We start from the raw sequence: 19,824 nt of genomic DNA on the forward strand, positions 1-19,824 counted from the left end.
GGCCCATCGAGTCTGCACCGACCACGATCCCACCCAGGCCCTATCCCCATATCCCTACATATTTACCCGCTAATCCCTCTAACCTACGTATCCCGGGACACTAAGGGGCAATTTAGCATGGCCAATTAACCTAAACCGCACATCTTTGGACTGTGGGAGGAAACCGGAGCACCCGGAGGAAACCCACGCAGACACGGGGAGAATGTGCAAACTCCACACAAACAGTGACCCAAGCCGGGAATCGAACCCAGGTCCCTGGAGCTGTGAAGCATCAGTGCCAACCACTGTGCCACCGTGCCGCCCTAAATAGAGTTAAGAGAAAAATTGGGAGGGCAAAAAGGGGACACAAGATTGCTTTGGCTCATAAGGCAAAAGAGAATCCAAAAAGCTTTAACAAATATATAAAAGAGTAACTAGGGAGAGAATAGGGCCTCTTCAGGATCAACAAGATCATCCATGTGTGGATCCACAAGAGATGGGTGAGATCCTTAATGAATATTTCTCATCAGTATTTACTGTGGAGCAAGACATGGATGTTAGGGAACTTGGGAAATAAATAGTGATGTCTTGAGGAGTGTACATATAACAGAGAAGGAGGTGCTGGAAGTCTTAAAGCGCATCCTGGTAGATAAATCCCCGGTACCTGATGAGGTGTATCCCAGGATGTTGTCGGAGGTTAGGGAGGAAATTGCGGGTCCCCTAGCAGAGATACTTGAATCATTGACAGGCACAGGTGAGGTGCCTGAAGATTGGAGGGTGGCAAATGTAGTGCCTTTGTTTAAAAAGGGCTGCCGGGAAAAGCCTGGGAATTACAGGCTGGTGAGCCTCACATCTGTAGTGGGTAAGTTGTGAGAAGTTGTTCTGAGAGACAGGATCTACAGGCATTTAGAGAGGCAAGAACTGACTAGAGACAGTCAGCATGGCTTTGTGAGTGGAAAATCATGTCTCATGATGTTTGATTGAGTTTATTGAAGGGGTAACCAAGAAGGTAGATGAGAGCAGTGCAGTCGACATGATCTACATGGACTTTAGCCAAGCCTTTGACAAGGTACTGCATGGTAGGTTGTTGCATAAGGTTAAATCTCACAGGATCCAGGGTGAGGTAGCCATTTGGATACAAAATTGGCTTGACGACAGAAGCCAGAGGGTGGTTGTAGAGGATTGTTTTTCAAACTGGAGGCCTGTGACCAGTGGTGTCCCTCAGGGATTGGTGCTGTGTCCACTGTTATTTGTCATTTATATCAATGATTTGGATGATAATATAGGAGGCATGGTTAGTAGGTTTGCAGATGACACCAAGATTGGTTGCATAATGGACAGTGAAGAAGGTTATCTAGGATTGCAACAGGATCTTGGTCAATTGGGCCAGTGGGCTGTCGAATGGCAGATGGAGTTTAATTTAGATAAATGCGAGGTGATGCATTTTGGTCGATCGAACCGGGGCAGGACTTAGTTAATGGTAGGGCGTTGGGGAGAGTCACAGAACAAAGAGATCTAGGGGTACAGGTTCATAGCTCCTTGAAAGTGGACTCACAGGTTGACAGAGTGGTGAAGAAGGCATTTGGCATGCTTGGTTTCATTGGTCAGAGCATTGAATTCAGGAGTTGGGACGTCTTGTTGAAGTGGTACAAGACATTGATAAGGCCACACTTGGAATACTGTGTGCAATTCTGGTCACTCTATTATAGAAAGGATATTATTAAACTAGAAAGAGTGCAGAAAATATTTACTAGGATGCTAATGGAACTTGATGGTTTGAGTTATAAGGAGAGGCTGGATGGACTGGGACTTTTTTCCCTGGAGCATAGGTGGCTTAGGAGTGATCTTATAGAGGTCTATAAAATAATGAGGGGCATGGATAAGGTCAACATCTTTCCCCAAAGATAGGGGAGTCTAAAACTAGAAGGCATAGGTTTAAGGTGAGAGGGGAGAGATACAAAAGGGTCCAGAGGGACATTTCTTTCACACGGAGGGTGATGAGTGTCTGGAACAAGTTGCCAGAGGTAGTAGTAGAGGCGGGTACAATTTTGTCTTTTAAAAAGCATTTAGACAGTTACATGGGTAAGATGGGTGCAGAGGGATATGGGCCAAACGCAGGCAATTGGGACTAGTTTAATGGTAAAAACTGGGCGGCATGGACAAGTTGGTCTGAAGGCCCTGTTTCCTTGCTGTTAACCTCTATGACTATAACTATTGTCAACTGACACTTAAGACACTTCATTCCATCGAACCTGATCCAGGAATGTCGTCTTCTTTGCCTGGCTAAAAACATAATTGTTAAGAATCTCCAGGGAAACTGTTTCCTTTCTCTGCTGTTTAATTATCTGAGTATAAACTGGGATATTAATGATGTAAATTCTCCCATTATCACGACTCAGTTGTTTCTTTGTTTTTCACCTATTTCCCTGCAAGTGTACTCCTCGATTTCTTTTCACTGGGCTGGAGTTTAGGGCCCCTCCACTGGCTGTATTTTTGGAGAGTGGAGAGAAATGTAAATTATGAGGAGTAGCCAGCGCACCACATTCTTGCTGAACCACAGATACATCCCTCATGATAGACCAGGTGGGCACTGAAATCGGCATGTTTTAAATTAACAGTTAATTGAGATTGTCAGCAAGTCAACTGATTGGATACCACGCTATCCTTGCTATAAAATGGTTGGAATGGACAGGCGAGTGGGAGTGGTCAGGATGTTTTTTGAGGCCAGGTTGAAACAGGGCAGGAGAGAAGTGGGGGGGAAGAGTGTATTATGTTTATCCTTACTAATGCCACATCCTAGCTCCCACCTAACAATGAAGTTAGTTTAAACCAGACTTTACCATGGGCAGTGACGGGTTAACTACCACCCGGACCCCTCAGCTGAGCTATAGTAAGGCCCCCTGACCTTGCCCCCTGCCCCACCCTTCGTTGAATAGAATAAAGTGACGTTAAGTGACGTTAGATAACTTATATCGTTGTACTATGTATAATGTATTACATGTATAATATCATAAAGTTCTATGAATCAATTACAGCCCTTTTATTCATTTATTTTTCATTTTCTTTACATTTGTACTTTAAAAAGCTTCCGTGTTTTTTGGTTTACAAAAGTGTTGATAACAGCATGTAAACCAACAGATCGAAGCATGTCTGATTCAATGTGCATGAGTGCCTGATGACTAAGTTTCTCATCGCTCATTGTTGAGCGCAAATGGATTTTGATCCTCTTCAGTGCCGAAAATGAACGCTCACCTGAACACTTAGTGATTTGTTTTGCTCTCGGGGCCCCCCTCCCTTCCGGGCCACTAGGCTTAAGCCCACTCAGCCTAATGGTTAATCCGCCACTGACCATGGCGGGTAAGCTATTGGCTGCCGGTGGGATCTTCTGGTGCCATCAAAGTCAATGGCAATTTGCATGGCTCACGGTCCCTGCTGCCAGTGAACCCGCTGTACGGGATCCACTTCAGTGGGACTGGACCATTCCCCCCCAGGGGGAAGGGCAAGAAAACCCATCCAATGTCAATGCAATAAATCGATAATTGTAAATAAACATGAGTAATGAATAAAGATGACAGTGTATGAGGGTGAGTGGGAGCATCTGGTTCACTCCCAGCCTCAGAGTGTTCACTTATTCACTCTCGGCCGCTGAGAGAGTGGGTTAGAGAGAAGATTGCTGTGTGAGGGTGAATGATAACTGTGGGACTGGGAACAATGCAGAATTATGCTCTTTCTCTCTCTCTCTCTCTCACACACACTGTCCATCTCACACATGACTTCCTTGCCCGCCCTTGCCCTCTGGCCCGCCCACGCCCTCTGGCCCGCCCTCGCCCTCTGGCCCGCCCACGCCCTCTGGCCCGCCCACGCCCTCTGGCCCGCCCACGCCCTCTGGCCCGCCCACGCCCTCTGGCCCGCCCACGCCCTCTGGCCCGCCCACGCCCTCTGGCCCGCCCACGCCCTCTGGCCCGCCCACGCCCTCTGGCCCGCCCACGCCCTCTCGCCCGCCCACGCCCTCTCGCCTGCACATGCCCTCTCGCCCGCACACGCGATCTACGTCTCCAGACCTCGGCTGTACTCCTGTTCTGGAGCACAGCCCCCTTGCTCTTGCCATGGGCATGGACCTCCTCATTTTGCACAGGCCCCAGCTTCCCCGCTTTTGTTTGCATCTAGTTTGGTGGCGGGTTCATTAGTGGGAGAGATTTCCTTGTGTAGCGGACAGCTGACCACATGTAATCTTCTGTCCTTCAGCTAATTGCCTGCCTGGGCGTCTGTAAGTAACTTGATAAATCTCATTCCAGGGGCTGGCAGGATGTTGCCGTCTCCATGGTTACCTCTTGGCTTGACGGGCTGGGTGCCACATTTAAAGGGCACCCAGTTAATCTGCACCATCCCTTCCAACTTTGCCCAATTGTGTTACATCAATCCCTGCTCACCCTTCCTCACTTGGTCACTCTCCACCAAACTTGCAATGGCCTCACCCTGCCCCACTGGCACTGCGCAGCCTCACTGGCACCGCCCAGCCTGACTGACAACGCCCAGCCCCACTGGCACTGACCAGTGTCACTGGCACTGACTGGCATTTACAGATGCTCCCCAAAGCGGCTCACCTTTCTACCGCACCTGGTGCTGACCAGAGCCAAATGAGACGGAATGAAAGATGTTGGGAAAAGTCATGGATAATTAGGGAACTGACGGGATGGGTAATTGTGAAGCAAGCCGCTCTTTCCTAATCAGTTTGTTTTTGCTACTTTTTTACAGGCCGTACAAGAAGCTGTAGCCCAGTCTCTCGACTATCTGTTTGAAACATCACCTCGAACAAGAGTCGCCTTGGTTACCTTCAACAATGAGGTAGATGAGGGGAAACAGAATGGCCAAACTGTGACCGTGGAGCTGTAAAGGCTGTCCTCCCCCTGAGAGATATGTACTTGATATGTTCTGACATGCAGTGATGGCAGTGGTCAGGATAAGGGTGTTTGTGATTCCCACACTTTGTTAAAGTATGCTGGGCATCATGCCATAGTCAAGGCCATTCTGAAGACTTCTGTCCCTTTAGTAAAAGATTTGTCAAATGTGTAATAATTAATTGGGAACATAGGAATTATGAAAAGTTTATTCACTCCTCGGACCTATTTTACCATCAATTAGATTGTCATTGAACCATAGAATCCCTATAGTGCAGAAGGAGGCCATTGAGCCTGCACCAACTCTCTGAAAGAGCATCTAACACAGGCCCTCCCCCCCACCCTATCCCTGTAACCCCACGCATTTCCCATGGTGAATCCCCTAACCTGCACATCTTTGGACACTCAGGGGCAATTTAGCATGGTTAATCAACCTACCCTGCACATCCTTGGACTGCGGGAGGAAACTGGAGCATTTGGAGGAAACCCACGCAGACACAGGGAGAATGTGCAAACTCCACACAGACAGTCACCCAAGGCCGGATTTGAACCCGGGTCTCTAGAGGCAACAGTGCTAACCACTGTGCCACCGTGCCGTCCATTTCTATTCCTTCAAGTATTTCTCCCGTTCTCTTCTGAAGCTTATTAGTGAGTTGGTAGAAGCAGAACCTGGGCATTTTTAAGGCACAGGTGGATAGATCCTTGATAAGCAAGGGGGTGGGGGTGAGGTAGACAGAAGGCTCCAATCAGATCAGCCACAATCTTGTTGAATGGAGGAGCAGGCTTGAGGGGTTTAGTGCCAAAGCAGCCGCTTGATCAGCATTGCAATCACCACCTTAAATATTCACTCCCTCCACCTTCGGTACACTGTGGCAGGTGTATGTACCATCTGCCGAATCCTTTGCAGCAACTTACCAAAATTCCTTTGACAGCACCTTGGAAACTCGCAACCTCTATCACTGAGGAGGACAAAGGCAGCAAAAGCATGAATCATCATCACTTCCAATTTCTCCTTCAAGTCACACACAAACCTGACTTGGAAATCTTATTATAGGAAAGATGTGGAAGTGTTGGAAAGGGTGCAGAGGAGATTTACCAGGATGTTGCCTGGTATGGTGGGAACATCGTATGAGGAAAGGCTGAGGGGCTTGAGGTTGTTTTCATTAGAGAGAAGAAGGTTAAGAGGTGACTTACTCGAGGCATACAAGATGCTCAGAGGATTAGATAGGGTGGATAGCGAGAGCCTTTTTCCTCGGATGGTGTTGGCTAGCACGAGGGGACATAGCTTTAAATTGAGGGGTGAGAGATATAGGACAGATGTTAGAGGTAGGTTCTTTACTCCGAGAGTAGTAAGGGCGTGGAATGCCCTGCCTGCAGCAGTGGTGGACTCATCAACGTAGAGAGCGTTCAAGTGGTTACTGGATAAACATATGGATGATATTGGAATAGTGTAGATTAGAGGGGCTTTAGATTGGTACCACTGGTCGGCGCAACATCGAGGGCCGAAGGGCCTGTACTGCGTTGTAATGTTCTATGTTCTAACACTGTTCCTTCACCGTTGCTAGCGAAATTCCTGGAGTTCATTATCTATAAGAGCTCGGTGGGGGAGTGCCTTCATCACACAGAATGAAGCTCACCACCACCTTCTCAGATAAATGCTGGCCTTGTCAGCAAAATCCAAATACTCTGAACGAATTACGAAATGCCCCCTGAAACTTCTTCAAAGCTTTCATGTCCTTCCTTGAGTGTGCAGTTGGGCACTAATGGGCTGAGTTTCATCTCCAAGCTGGTAGCCAAGGTCAGAAATTACCCAACTCGCCATATGGGGCGGGGTGGGGGGGCTTGGGGTTCTCCCAGGCACTAGTTGCATTTGGCCCCCCTCGTGTGACTCTCTGACCATGACACGATTTGCGCTTGGATGCACGGGGCTGGAGAATCGCCCCATGGTTTATATTTGGGAAGTGGGCGGTTAACAAAAGTCACGCCTTCCACCCCAAAAAGAATTTGGAGACAGCACAGGCTGCTGGGAGTTGTGGTGAGCTGATTACAAGATCTGCCTTGAGGCTCTGGCACTTTGTCCCAGTCCCAAAACAAAGAACCGATCTCTAGCCCTCAATTGCCCCCCCACTGCCCCCACCACCCCCCCCCCCCCTCTCCCCCGCTACACATACACAAATGCACACACACTCCCCATCCCTCCTCATGCTCCTACCCACCCTATAGCTCCTCATATCCTCCATACCAAGCAAAGGCACTTCCATGTCCATTCACCCTAGATACACTCTACAAAACTAATGAACATTCTAGTAACAATATGATGGGTACAAAAAATGTAAAACCTTTTTCATAATGTTTTACTTTCTTATCAGAAAACCTCCTTTCACTAACAGCCCTATAAATGTGTCAATCATCCAGTTTCTTTAAAGTATCAGTAGCAGAAACAGCAAGCATTTGAAACATCCTTCTTTGTACGAAGGAACATTATGCAATTGACAGAATGGATCAGAGAGCAAGAGCTATCAATCAAGCAATGTTTGCCCTGGGCTTCAACTGTTTCAACAGTCTATGTCTGGACACTCAAGCAAACCTCATTATGTTTGCATGGCTGAGAGCCTAGCTATACATTAGAATGTTGAAGCAGCTGCATCCACAGAAAACATTGCTTGACTGACAACTCTTGCTCTCTTATGAAGAGTATGAGGAGTCATGTGGCTTCCATGGAACCAGCACGTTGATTTGATTTGATTTGATTTATTATTGTCACATGCATTAGTATACAGTGAAAAGTATTGTTTCTTGCGCGCTATACAGACAAAACATACCACTCATAGAGAAGGAAAGGAGAGAGGGCAGAATGTAGTGCTGCAGTCTTAGCTAGGGTGTAGAGAAAGCTCAATTTAATGCGAGGGGGGTCCATTCAAATGTCCGATGGCAGCTGTTTTTGAGTCGGTTGGTACGTGACCTCAGACTTTTGTATCTTTTTCCCGACGGAAGAAGGTGGAAGAGAGAATGTCCAGGGTATGTGGGGTCCTTGGTTATGCTGGCTGCTTTTCCGAGGCAGTTGGAAGTGTAGACAGAGTCAATGGGTGGGAGGCTGGTTTGAGTGATGGATTGGGCTTCATTCACAACCCTTTGTAGTTTCTTGCGGTCTTGGACAGAGCAGGAGCCATACCAAGCTGTGATACAACCAGAAAGAATGCATCTGTAAAGGTTGGTGAAAGTCGTAGCTGACACACCAAATTTCCTTAGTCTCCTGAGAAAGTAGAGGCGTTGGTGGGCTTTCTTAACTATAGTGTCGGCATGGAGGGACCAGAACAGGTTGTTGGTGATCTGGACACCTAAAAACTTGAAGCTCTCGACCGTTTCTACTTCATCCCCGTTGATGTAGACAGGGGCATGTTCTCCTTTACGCTTCCTGAAGCCGATGACAATCTCCTTCGTTTTGTTGACATTGAGGGAGCGATTATTGTTGCCGCACCAGTTCACCAGATTCTCTATCTCATTCCTGTACTCTGTCTCATCATTGTTTGAGATCCGACCCACTACGGTGGTGTCATCAGCAAACTTGAAAATCGAATTGGAGAGGAATTTGGCCACACAGTCACAGGTGAGTAAGGAGTATAGTAGGGGGCTGAGAACACAGCCTTGTGGGGCACCGGTGTTGAGGATGATCAAGGAGGGGCGGCACGGTAGCACAGTGGTTAGCACTGCTGCTTCACAGCTCCAGGGTCCCGGGTTCGATTCCCGGCTCGGGTCACTGTCTGTGTGGAGTTTGCACATTCTCCTCGTGTTTGCGTGGGTTTCCTCCGGGTGCTCCGGTTTCCTCCCACAGTCCAAAGATGTGCGGGTTAGGTTGATTGGCCAGGTTAAAATTGCCCCTGAGATGCGTAAATTAGAGGGATTAGCGGGTAAATATGTGGGGGGTAGGGCCTGGGTGGGATTGTGGTCGGTGCAGACTCGATGGGCCGAATGGCCTCCTTCTGCACTGTAGGGTTTCTATGAAATTTCTATTCTAAGATGTTGTTGCTTATCCTTACTGACTGCGGTCTGTGGTTAGGAAGTCTAGGATCCAGTTGCAGAGGGAGGTGCTGAGCCCCAGGCCACAAAGTTTGGAGATGAGTTTTGTAGGAATAATGGTGTTGAAGGCTGAGCTGTAGTCTATGAATAGGAGTCTGATATAGGTGTCTTTGTTATCTAGGTGTTCCTGGGTTGAGTGCAGAGCCAGGGAAATGGTGTCTGCTGTGGACCTGTTGCAGTGATAGGCAAACTGTAGTGGATCCAGGCAGTATGGGAGGCAGGAATTGATTTGTGCCATGGCTAGCCTTTTGAAGCACTTCATAATGATGGATGTCAGAGCTACTGGGTGATTGTCATTAAGACACGCTGCCTGGCTTTTCTTTGGTACTGGGATGATGGTCGTGATTAACCCGCACCCTAACCCATGAAAATGGGAGTTGTGAAGATTGGGCTTCAGAATCCCTGAAATGGGTACTGGCTGACATTTATAAACCTCCACAGAGATGCTCCATTCCCTTAACATCCAGCTTAATATTTCAGCTGTGGCAGAACAGACATTTTAATACAGGCTTAGCATAATTTCTGACTTCTAAGCCCAGAATACTATATGTTTCATTAAACAGCTTTGTGGCACAGTGGTTAGCACTGCTACTTCATCGCGCCAGGGACCCGGGTTTGATTCTGGCCTTGGGTGGCTGTCTGTGTGGAGTTTGCACGTTCTCACCGTGTCTGCGTGGGGTTCCTCCCACTGCTCTTCTTTCCTCCCACAGTCCAAAGGTGTGCAGGTTAGGTGGATTGGCCGTGCTAAATTGCTTCTTCGTGCCTTAGGTTAGGGGGATCAGGGAAGTAAATATGTGGGGTTATTGGGGAAGGGTCTGGGTAAGATGCTCTTTTGAGGAGTCAGTACAGATTTGATGGGCTGAATGGCCTCTTTCTGCACTGTAGGGATTCTATAATTCTATGATGTGTTGATTAGTCCTGTCTGTTTCAAAGTTTTGTGCAGAAGTATATGAGGTTTCGGTGCTCTTGCACTCCTTATTAAACTGTACTGTTTAATTTATATTGTCACGCCTCATGCTTCCTACCACATTTGTGTTGAATTTCATCTGCTATATGTGTGCCAATTCCACCATTCTCTTTATGTTCCCGCTGTTTATTACACTTCCAAATTTCATATAATTTGCAGATTTCAAAAATATACCTGTAACCCCAAGAGCAAGTCATTGATGCATGTCATTACACAGCAATGATCTCAATACTGAATGAGGGGGAACCAGACCAAAAAGCAATTGTTTTTCTTTCCCCATCTCTATTTTGTATCTATTTGCTACTTTTACTGTGGCTTTTATTTTTTGGACTTCAATTTGCGAACACAAACCAAACACGTGGCACGTTATAAGCGGGTTAGGTGGATTGGCCGTGCTAAATTGCCCCTAGTGTGCAGGTTAGGTGGATTGGCCGTGCTAAATTGCCCCTAGTGTGCAGGTTAGGTGGGTTGGCCGTGCTAAATTGCCCCTGGTATGCAGGTTAACATAGAAACACAGAAGATAGGAGCAGGAGGAGGCCATTTGGCCCTTCAAGCCTGCTCCACCATTCATTACGATCATGGCTGATCATCCAACTCAATAGCCTAATCCTGCTTTCTCCCCGTAACCTTTGATCCCATTCACCCCAAGTGCTATACCCAGCCGCCTCTTGAATACATTCAATGTTTTGGTATCAACTACTTCCTGTGGTAATGAATTCCACAGGCTCACCACTCTTTGGGTGAAGAAATGTCTCCTCACCTCCATCCTAAATGGTCTACCCTGAATCCTCAGACTGTGACCTCTTGTTCTGGACTCTCCCACCATCGGGAATATCTTCCCTGTATCTACCCTGTTAGAATTTTATAAGTCTCTATGAGATCCCCCCTCATTTGTCTGAACTCCAGCGAGTTCCCTGCTTCTATCTTATCTATTCCCTTCCTAATCTTGTATGTTTCTATAAGATCTCCCCCCATTCTTCTTAATTCCAATGAATATAGCCCCAGTCTATTCAGTCTCTCCTCATAAGCCAACCCTCTCAACTCCGGAAGCAACCTAGTGAATCTCCTCTGCACCCCCTCCAATGCCAGTATATCCTTTCTCAAGTAAGGAGACCAAAACTGTACACAGTACTCCAGGTGTGGCTTCACCAGCACCTTATACAGCTGCAACATAACCTCCCTGTTTTTAAACCCCATCCCTCTAGCAATGCAGGGATTCTATGATTTTATGATATTAAATACCTTTTGAAAGTTTATATACAGCACACCAACAGCACTTCCTCATTCACCCTCTCTGTTACTGCCTCAAAACAGTCAAGTTAGTCAAAATCAATTTGCAGTTGACCAGTTCATGCTGATACTCCTTCATTGGTCTCTGTTTGTCTGAGTGCTGTTATTGGCACAGGCTTGGAGGGTCAAAGGGCCTCTTCTTGTGCTGTACTGTTCTTTGATCTTGCTGTTCATTATCTCCAGGATTATTGTTTCCCAAAGCTTCTCCACCAAATTGACCTTAAACTGAGGCCTGCAATTGCTATGTATATTCTTCCCTGCTTTTTTAGAATAAGGGATTAACTTTGCAATCCTACAGACTTTCAGCACTACTCTGGGATTAGTGACTATTTACTTTTGGCTCCTTTCCATGTCCTATTCTGTCATCTCTGGCCTAAAGCCCCGCCTATTTAATGGTAGGCCCAGGTTTGTTCGGCTCTGTTATATTGAGGGCTAATGTTGGGGGTGCATTAGGTGTAACCATTTTGATGGCGGGTTGTAGCAAATCCCTAGGCCATTGTGTATTGGTTTGCATGATGCAAAATGCTTATTTGAATAATTCCAGCAGTTTTTGAATCATCCATAAACATCTAAACCCAGGTAACTGCATCAATTAATTTCTCATTCCATTGAAGTTTGCCATATTTCATTTTAATCTCAGCAAAATTGCAACGTAAAACAATGTTAGACTTACCCAAATTTGATTGGTTTCACAGGTAACAATCTATGGAGATGGACTGAGCACCCCGCAGACTCTACAGGACTTTGAGTTAATTGATCAAAATTATTTGAAGACACAGGGTGTCCAGGCAGCTCTGCCGCATTGTGTTTTAGAGAGCAGGGATGCCCTACATCGTCACATACACCTGTGAGTAACTTTCTTGTAAGAATTATCTGGTGGAACTGAGAAAATATGAATGTTGGAAATAATTCAACAGAAAAATTCTTGTAATTTGTTTAATTTCACTCAACATATTTCCAGTGGAACCAAATTCAGATGAAAGGTTTAAACCAAAAGCACTGAGAACTCTCTCTTCATCTCTTTCCTATTTGCTTCCAACTGTCTCTTTTTCTCTCGATGTCTCGTATTGTTGCAGTCCCCGCAAAGTCGAAATGCTGGTGCCACTGCCTCCCCTCTTAGGAGGATGATGAGAAGAAGGTTGATGAACTTTCAAAGAAGTTCAAATAAAATGCAAGGTTAATCTGTGTTAGAATTTTCCCACATTTGCATTGGTTTCTTTTTAAAAAATGGATTGATTTCACGGACAACACTGATGAGAGAGACTGACCTCCAACCCTCAGGCTCTCCCCTGTTCTAGTCCTAGAGATACAACTCATGCTCCTTTTACGTCCAGTCCAATCTCTCTTTGGTCTTCATGCCAGAATCAATGGTACCATCTTCTCAGTAACTGTCTGCCTCCCTTTCAAAACCATTACCAGGATCTTCAACTCTAAACACCACTAATCCAATTGTCTTTGCAAAATACTGCCCTAACTCAATCTTTCTTTCCACCCCAAAGTTCTTGAAAGTGTAATTCATTAACTGCCCACATTCATCTTTCTCATAGCTCCATATTTGAATCTCTCCATTCCAGTTACATCACTGTAACAACTGTAATCAATTACAAGTGAATCCAGCAGCTAAGACTATAGTTCACTAGTGCTCCTGATCTTCCTCAATTTGTTTGTAGCTATTAGCATAGTCTATCTTCCATCTGTACCCCAGCAAAAGTCAGAGTCTGTGGCACTGTATCCAAGTGAGGAATATGTGCCTGTAGAACTGGTACCTTAGTGAGAGTTCGTGTGCTGGGGGTTCCAATGAGGGCTCTGGAAGCAGGACGCAACCTCGCTTCGGTCATTTGTGGAACCCTCCACCCCTGAAATTGGAGAAATGAAATGAGGAGGCATTTGTTTGTGTAGTGAGGTCCTGTGGTGATCACTGATATCATTGGAGAATGCAACATTTGTTGTACAGGTTGTGGGTCTTGCTGCTGACTGTACCATTGATGTAGGTGTGGGGGCGCTGTATGAACGGGTTCCTCCTTTACATTGCTTTCACTTAATCAGAACATAAAAATGTATTTATTTTAATGAGAGGAAATATGTGACTTGTATCTGCATTGTTCATGTCCTCTGGTGTATCTGCAGATTGCAAGAGTGCGGTGCTACAGCACTGGGCCCAGCAGCACTCGTATCCATAGCGATGGCTTCCCAGAAACAAGGCTCTAAGGTCAGTTGGAATTTAACGATTAGGTTTTTATGTGCTCGGACTTTAGTAGAAATATTGTTTAAACATTTAAAAAATAGGAATGTCAATTGCAGAAAATAAAAAAGTGGGAAAAAACAGGTTCCTCAAGTTGCTTTTTCAGGAGGGGTTAAGGGTAGTGTATCCAAACAAGCTGATGATACAAAGTTTGGTAGAAAAGTAAGCAGTAAAGAAGGTGCAAAGGGGCTGCAGAAGCACAGATACAGGATTAGTAAGTGAGCAAAAGCAGTGTGGCAAAGTGTGAAGTTATCCACATTGGTAGGAAAACTGCAAATTCCGAATGTATTTTCAATGGTGAGAGGCAGGGAGATGTTTGCATTCAGAGAAGGCTGCGTTTCCTTATACATCAATCACAGAAATTTTACATCCAGCAACACAAGCAGTTAGGAAGGCAAAAAGGGAATGTTAGTATTTTGTCACAAAGGGATTGGGGTAGAAGATGAAAGAAGTCTTATTACAGTTATACAGGGTCCTGGTGAGGCCACACCTGGAGTACTGCAGTTTTCATTGGAAGGATAGGGGGTTTTAGTTCAGTCAGCATGGTCAGTGCAGGCTTGGAGGGCCGAAGAGCCTGTTCCTGTGCTGTAATTTTCTTTGCTCTTTGTTCTTTTGGTCTCCTTACTTAAGCAACAACATACTTGCCTTCAGAGAGAATGCAATGCAGGTTTATTAGACTGGCTTTTGAGATGAGGTGATTGTCATAGAGTCATAGAGGTTTACAGCATGGAAACAGATCTTTGGCCCAACTTGTCCATGCCGCCTTTTTTTTTAACACCACTAAGCTAGTCCCAATTGCCACATTTGGTCCGTATCGTTCTATATCCATCTTATCCATGCAACTGTCTAAATGCATTTTAAAAGACAAAATTGTACCCGCCTCTACTGCTACCTCTGGCAGCTTGTTCCAGACACTCACCAGCCTCTGTGTGAAAAAATTGTCCCTCTAGACCCTGTTGTATCTCTGCCCTCTCACCTTAAACCAATGCCGTCTAGTTTTAGACTCCCCTACCTTTGGGAAAAGATGTTGACTATGTAGCTGATCTATGCCCGTCATTATTTTGTAGACCTCTAGGAGGTCACCCCTCAGCCTCCTATGCTCCAGGGAAAAAAATCCCAGTCTATCCAGCCTCTCCTTATAACTCAAAACATCAAGTCCCGGTAGCATCCTAGTAAATCTTTTCTGCACTCTTTCTGGTTTAATAATATCCTTTCTATAATAGGGTGACCAGAATTGCACACAGTATTCCAATGTGGCCTTACCAATATCTTGTACAACTTCAACAAGACATTCCAACTCCTGTATTCAATGTTCTGACCGATGAAACCAAGCATGCCGAATGCCTTCTTCACCACTCTGTCCATCTGTGACTCCACTTTCAAGGAGCTATGAACCTGTACCCCTAGATCTCTTTGTTCTGTATCTCTCCCCAACGCCTTACCATTAACTGAATAAGTCCTGCCCCGGTTCGATCTACCAAAATGCATCACCTCACATTTATCCAAATTAAACTCCATCAGCCATTCATCAGTCCACTGGCCCAATTGATCAAGATCCCGTTGCAATCCTAGATAACATTTTTCATTGTCCATTTGATGCGCTTCTCAAACACGAGGCCAGATGCTCAGGAAATAAAAGGCTTTTATTTACTGTAATGAAGCAGCCAATAATTATATACACTATCCCAGACTGAAGGGGTCCCGGCCAGAGCAGGGACTTTTATACCTCTCCCAGGAGGCGGAGCCCGACTGGGATGTACCACAACACTACAGTACAAAGGTGTAACAACCCCACCCTAACCCCAACAGCAACAAGTAGCACAACCCAACAGTAACATATGTACATCCTTGTAGTACTGGCCAGACCCTGGCTCAGTACTATCCAGTGGGAACCAACGATGGTTCACCACATTCACCCCTCCTTTGAGAACAAAGGCCGGCGGGGTACAAAAACAGAATAAAGTGTCATCAGTCTATAAGTTCAGACGGTCAGGGGGACCGCACCGTCGTTGTGACCTCCTCAATACCGGCGGTGACACCGGAGTAGGCACTTGCGGTGGCGTTCTCCCCAAGGCGGCGTCCAGCTGTTCTTCCACGGACTCACAGGCCGGTTGACCCTGAGGTGACGGTAGTCCATGGGGTCCTGACACGCCCTGCAGTGGCGACCATCCTCTGGACTCAGGCAAGCTGTACACGGGAGTAAAAGGGTTAAGCAATGGTCCCGATGCTGCCCGCGCCGTGTCCGGGGGAGAAACAAGAGTTAAGGGGTTTGTAACAGGGGGTATGGGAGTGACAGGGGTTGCTACGTCCCCTGCTGGCGCCAGGTCTCGGATCGAGACCGTGTCCTCTCGCCCGTCAGGGTATGCCACATAGGCATACTGAGGGTTGGCGTGGAGGAGATGGACCTGTTCGACCAACGGGTCGGACTTGCGGGCCCTTACATGTCGCCGCAGGAGGACGGGTCCTGAGTACGTCAACCAAGACGGTAAAGAAATCCCCGAGGAAGACTTCCGAGGGAATGAGAACATCCTCTCGTGGGGAGTAGCATTGGTTGCCGTACACAGGAGGGAGCGAATAGAATGGAGTGCACCTCTTGCCAACGGGAGACTGGAAGGCTTTTTGACTTCATCGCCAGTAAGACAGCCTTCCAGACTGTAGCATTCTCACGTTCCACCTGTCCGTTACCCCTAGGGTTGTAGCTCGTGGTTCTACCAGAGGCAATCCCGTATGAGAGCAGGAATTGCCTCAAGTCATCGCTCATGAACGACGAGCCCCTGTCGCTATGGATGTAGCCGGGGTACCCGAACAGGGTAAAGAGATCACGGAATGCCTTGATAACCGTGGCAGCGGATGTATCAGAGCAGGGAACAACAAAAGGGAACCGAGAGTACTCGTCAATGATATTGAGGAAGTACACATTCCGATCTGTTGAGGGAAGGGGGCCCTTAAAATCGACACTCAGTCTCTCGAAGGGACGAGTGGCCTTGACTAAATGTGCCCGGTCAGGTCGGTAAAAGTGCGGTTTGCATTCCGCGCAAACCCGACAGCTTCTTGTTACGGACCTGACGTCCTCCACCGAGTAGGGCAGAATGCGAGCTTTTATAAAGTGGTAGAGCCGAGGGACCCCAGGATGGCATAGGTCATTATGGAGAGCCTGCAAACGGTCCTCCTGTATACTGGCGCATGTTCCACGCGAGAGGGCATCCGAGGGCTCATTGAGTTTCCCTGGACGGTACATGATGTCGTAGTTATAGGTGGAGAGTTCAATTCTCCACCGCAAGATCTTGTCATTCTTGATCTTGCCCCTCTGCGTGTTGTTAAACATGAACGCCACGGACCGCTGGTCCGTGATCAGGGTGAACCGTTTTCCCGCCAAGTAATGGCGCCAGTGCCTGACGGCCTCCACAATGGCCTGGGCCTCCTTTTCCACCGCTGAATGCCGAATTTCGGGGCCTTGGAGGGTGCGGGAAAAAAATGCGACGGGCCTGCCCGCCTGGTTAAGTGTGGCGGCCAGGGCGAAATCAGATGCATCACTCTCCACCTGAAAGGGGATGGACTTGTCAACAGCATGCATCGTAGTTTTTGCGATGTCGGCTTTCAATTTATCGAAGGCCAATCGGGCCTCTGGCGTTAGGGGAAAAGTCGTGGACTTAATGAGCGGACGGGCTTTGTCCGCGTAATTGGGAACCCACTGCGAATAATAAGAGAAGAAGCCTAAGCATCTTCTCAGTGCTTTTGCACTAGCAGGCAAGGGAAGTTCAGAAAGGGGGCGCATACGGTCTGGATCAGGGCCAATGTCCCCGTTTTTCACCACGTATCCTAGGATGGCTAAACGGCGCGTACGAAACACACACTTTTCCCTGTTGTAGGTCAAGTTCAGGCGAGATGCAGTGCGTAGGAAGTTCAGGAGATTCGTGTCATGGTCCTGCTGGTCATGGCCGCAGATGGTGACATTATCCAGGTACGGGAAGGTAGCCCGCAGCCCGTTCTGGTCCACCATTCGGTCCATAGCACGCTGGAAGACCGAGACCCCATTGGTGACACCAAAGGGAACCCTGAGAAAGTGATACAAGCGACCATCCGCCTCAAAAGCCGTGTATTGTCGGTCCTCTGGGCGAATGGGGAGTTGGTGGTAGGCAGACTTGAGGTCTATGGTGGAGAACACCCGGTACTGCGCAATCTGATTGACCATGTCAGATATGCGCGGGAGGGGATACGCATCCAGCTGCGTGTATCTATTAATGGTCTGACTATAGTCAATGACCATCCTGGGTTTGTTCCCACTCTTGGCCACCACGACCTGCGCTCTCCACGGACTAGCGCTGGGTTGTATGATCCTTTCTTTGAGGAGCTGCTGAACCTCAGAGCTAATGAAGATCCGATCCTCAGCGCTGTAACGCCTACTTTTAGTCGCAATGGGCTTGCAGCCTGGCACAAGATTCTGGAACAAGGAGGGTGTGGTGATCTTCAGCGTCGAGAGGCTACAGGCGGGGCGTTGGGCAATTTGGAGGCTGCTGCTGTTCTCCCACTGCCAGAGAAGGGAGTGGCCCACCGTACTGTAGGGTTACACTCCTCAAGTGGACCATGAAGTTTAGTCCGTGAAGTATTGGCGCGCAAAGATACGGCAACACTAGGAGCTTGAAACGCTCAAACTGTGCCTTGCACCTTCAAAGTTACCACGCAACTCCCTAGCACGGTGACAGACCGGGACCTCGATGCCATAGAGATTGTCTGTTTGGCAGGTTGAATCTGGAGTCCACACCGCTTCACAGTGTCTGGGTGGATAAAGCTCTCAGTGCTCCCGCTGTCAAACAGACAATAAATCACGTGGTCATTTACCTGGATATTCATCATAGATTTGTCAAGTCTATGAGGCTTGGCCTGGTCCAGGATGATCGACGCCACTGTTGGTTCATGAGCGCCACTGCAGGCAGCTGAAATCGATGAGGAGGACCCCTGCTGGTCGTTCGTGGTCAGTGTCGACCAACATGGCCGCTCCCATGAGTCGCACGTGGGTGATGGCGCCAAACCCAGCGACCCCTGGTGGTCACACACCTCCGACTCCGTCGACCGTAATGGCGTCGTCCTGGCTTCGCACGTGGACGAACCCCTCGATGACTTCGACGACGAAGAGCCGAGCTCTGAAGAATCGCAGGCCGCACTGCCGTTCCTAGGTTTAGATCGGCACACTTTCGAATAGTGCCCTTTCTTACCGCATGCGGTGTACAACACAGCCTTAGCGGGACACCGCGGGCCGCCCGGAGCTGCTGCCGTCGTCTGGCCCGAGTGTGAGCACGCCATTACGCAGCATTTCGAACCCGAGGGACGAGGAGGGATTGGCGACTGCTCCTGTCACATTGTCTCCACATGGTCCTCCGGATATAATACTAAGCTTTTGGAGCCGTCTCGAGCATCTCCGCTAGCTCGATTGCCTGGGTAAGATTAAGGTTACCCTTCTCCAATAGTTTAAGTCGAATGTACGACGATCCGACTCCCGCCACAAACGCATCTCGGGCGAGGTCGTTCATGCTCTGCTCAGCCGACACAGCTTTGCAGTTACAGCCCCTGGTTAGCTGTAGGAGCTGGTTCGCATATTCCTCCATCGTTTCGCCAGACTGCCGTTGTCGAGTGGCTAGGAGGTAACGAGCGTGTATTTCATTGGATGGTTTGATATAACGCTTCTTCAGAAGCTCGAGGGCCTTAGTATAATCGGTGGCCGCACGGATCGCGAGGTAGACAGTGTCGCTTACCCTCGCATGGAGGACCCGGAGTCTGTCATCATCTGTGGTGACCGCTGCGGAGGCTGCCAGGTAGTCTTCGAAGCACTTCAGCCAGTGGTCGAAGGTGTTAGAAGCGCCCACCGCACGTGGATGTAGTGTAAGGTGTTCCGGCTTCAGGATCTGCTCCATACTCTCTTTTTTTTTTCTTCGACGAGAGTTTAACAACAGTAAATAAAATTGATGCGCTTCTCAAACACGAGGCCAGATGCTCGGGAAATAAAAGGCTTTTATTTACTGTAATGAAGCAGCCAATAATTATATACACTATCCCAGACTGAAGGGGTCCCGGCCAGAGCAGGGACTCTTATACCTCTCCCAGGAGGCGGAGCCCGACTGGGATGTGCCACAACACTACAGTACAAAGGTGTAACAACCCCACCCTAACCCCAACAGCAACAAGTAGCAGAACCCAACAGTAACATATGTACATCCTTGTAGTACTGGCCAGACCCTGGCTCAGTACTATCCAGTGGGAACCAACGATGGTTCACCACACCATTATGCAACCAATCTTGGTGTCATCTGCAAACTTACTAACCATGCCTCCTAAATTCTCATCCAAATCATTATTATAAATGACAAATAACAGTG

At 47.8% G+C, this 19,824-nt stretch overlaps 1 protein-coding gene across 2 annotated transcripts in view; it reads left to right on the forward strand.

Moving 5' to 3' along the window:
• LOC144509096 (circularly permutated Ras protein 1-like) overlaps window positions 1–19,824 on the forward strand; it is a 128,697-nt gene that overhangs the window by 49,576 nt on the left and 59,297 nt on the right. For both annotated transcript variants that reach the window (XM_078237441.1, XM_078237442.1), the window contains 3 exons: window positions 4,735–4,824; window positions 11,907–12,058; window positions 13,339–13,420. In XM_078237441.1, coding sequence (XP_078093567.1) covers window positions 4,735–4,824; window positions 11,907–12,058; window positions 13,339–13,420 — 324 coding nt within the window. The remainder of the gene's footprint in view (window positions 1–4,734; window positions 4,825–11,906; window positions 12,059–13,338; window positions 13,421–19,824) is intronic.

The sequence above is a fragment of the Mustelus asterias genome, chromosome 21, assembly GCF_964213995.1.
Source record: "Mustelus asterias chromosome 21, sMusAst1.hap1.1, whole genome shotgun sequence".
Taxonomy (NCBI): Eukaryota; Metazoa; Chordata; class Chondrichthyes; order Carcharhiniformes; family Triakidae; genus Mustelus; species Mustelus asterias.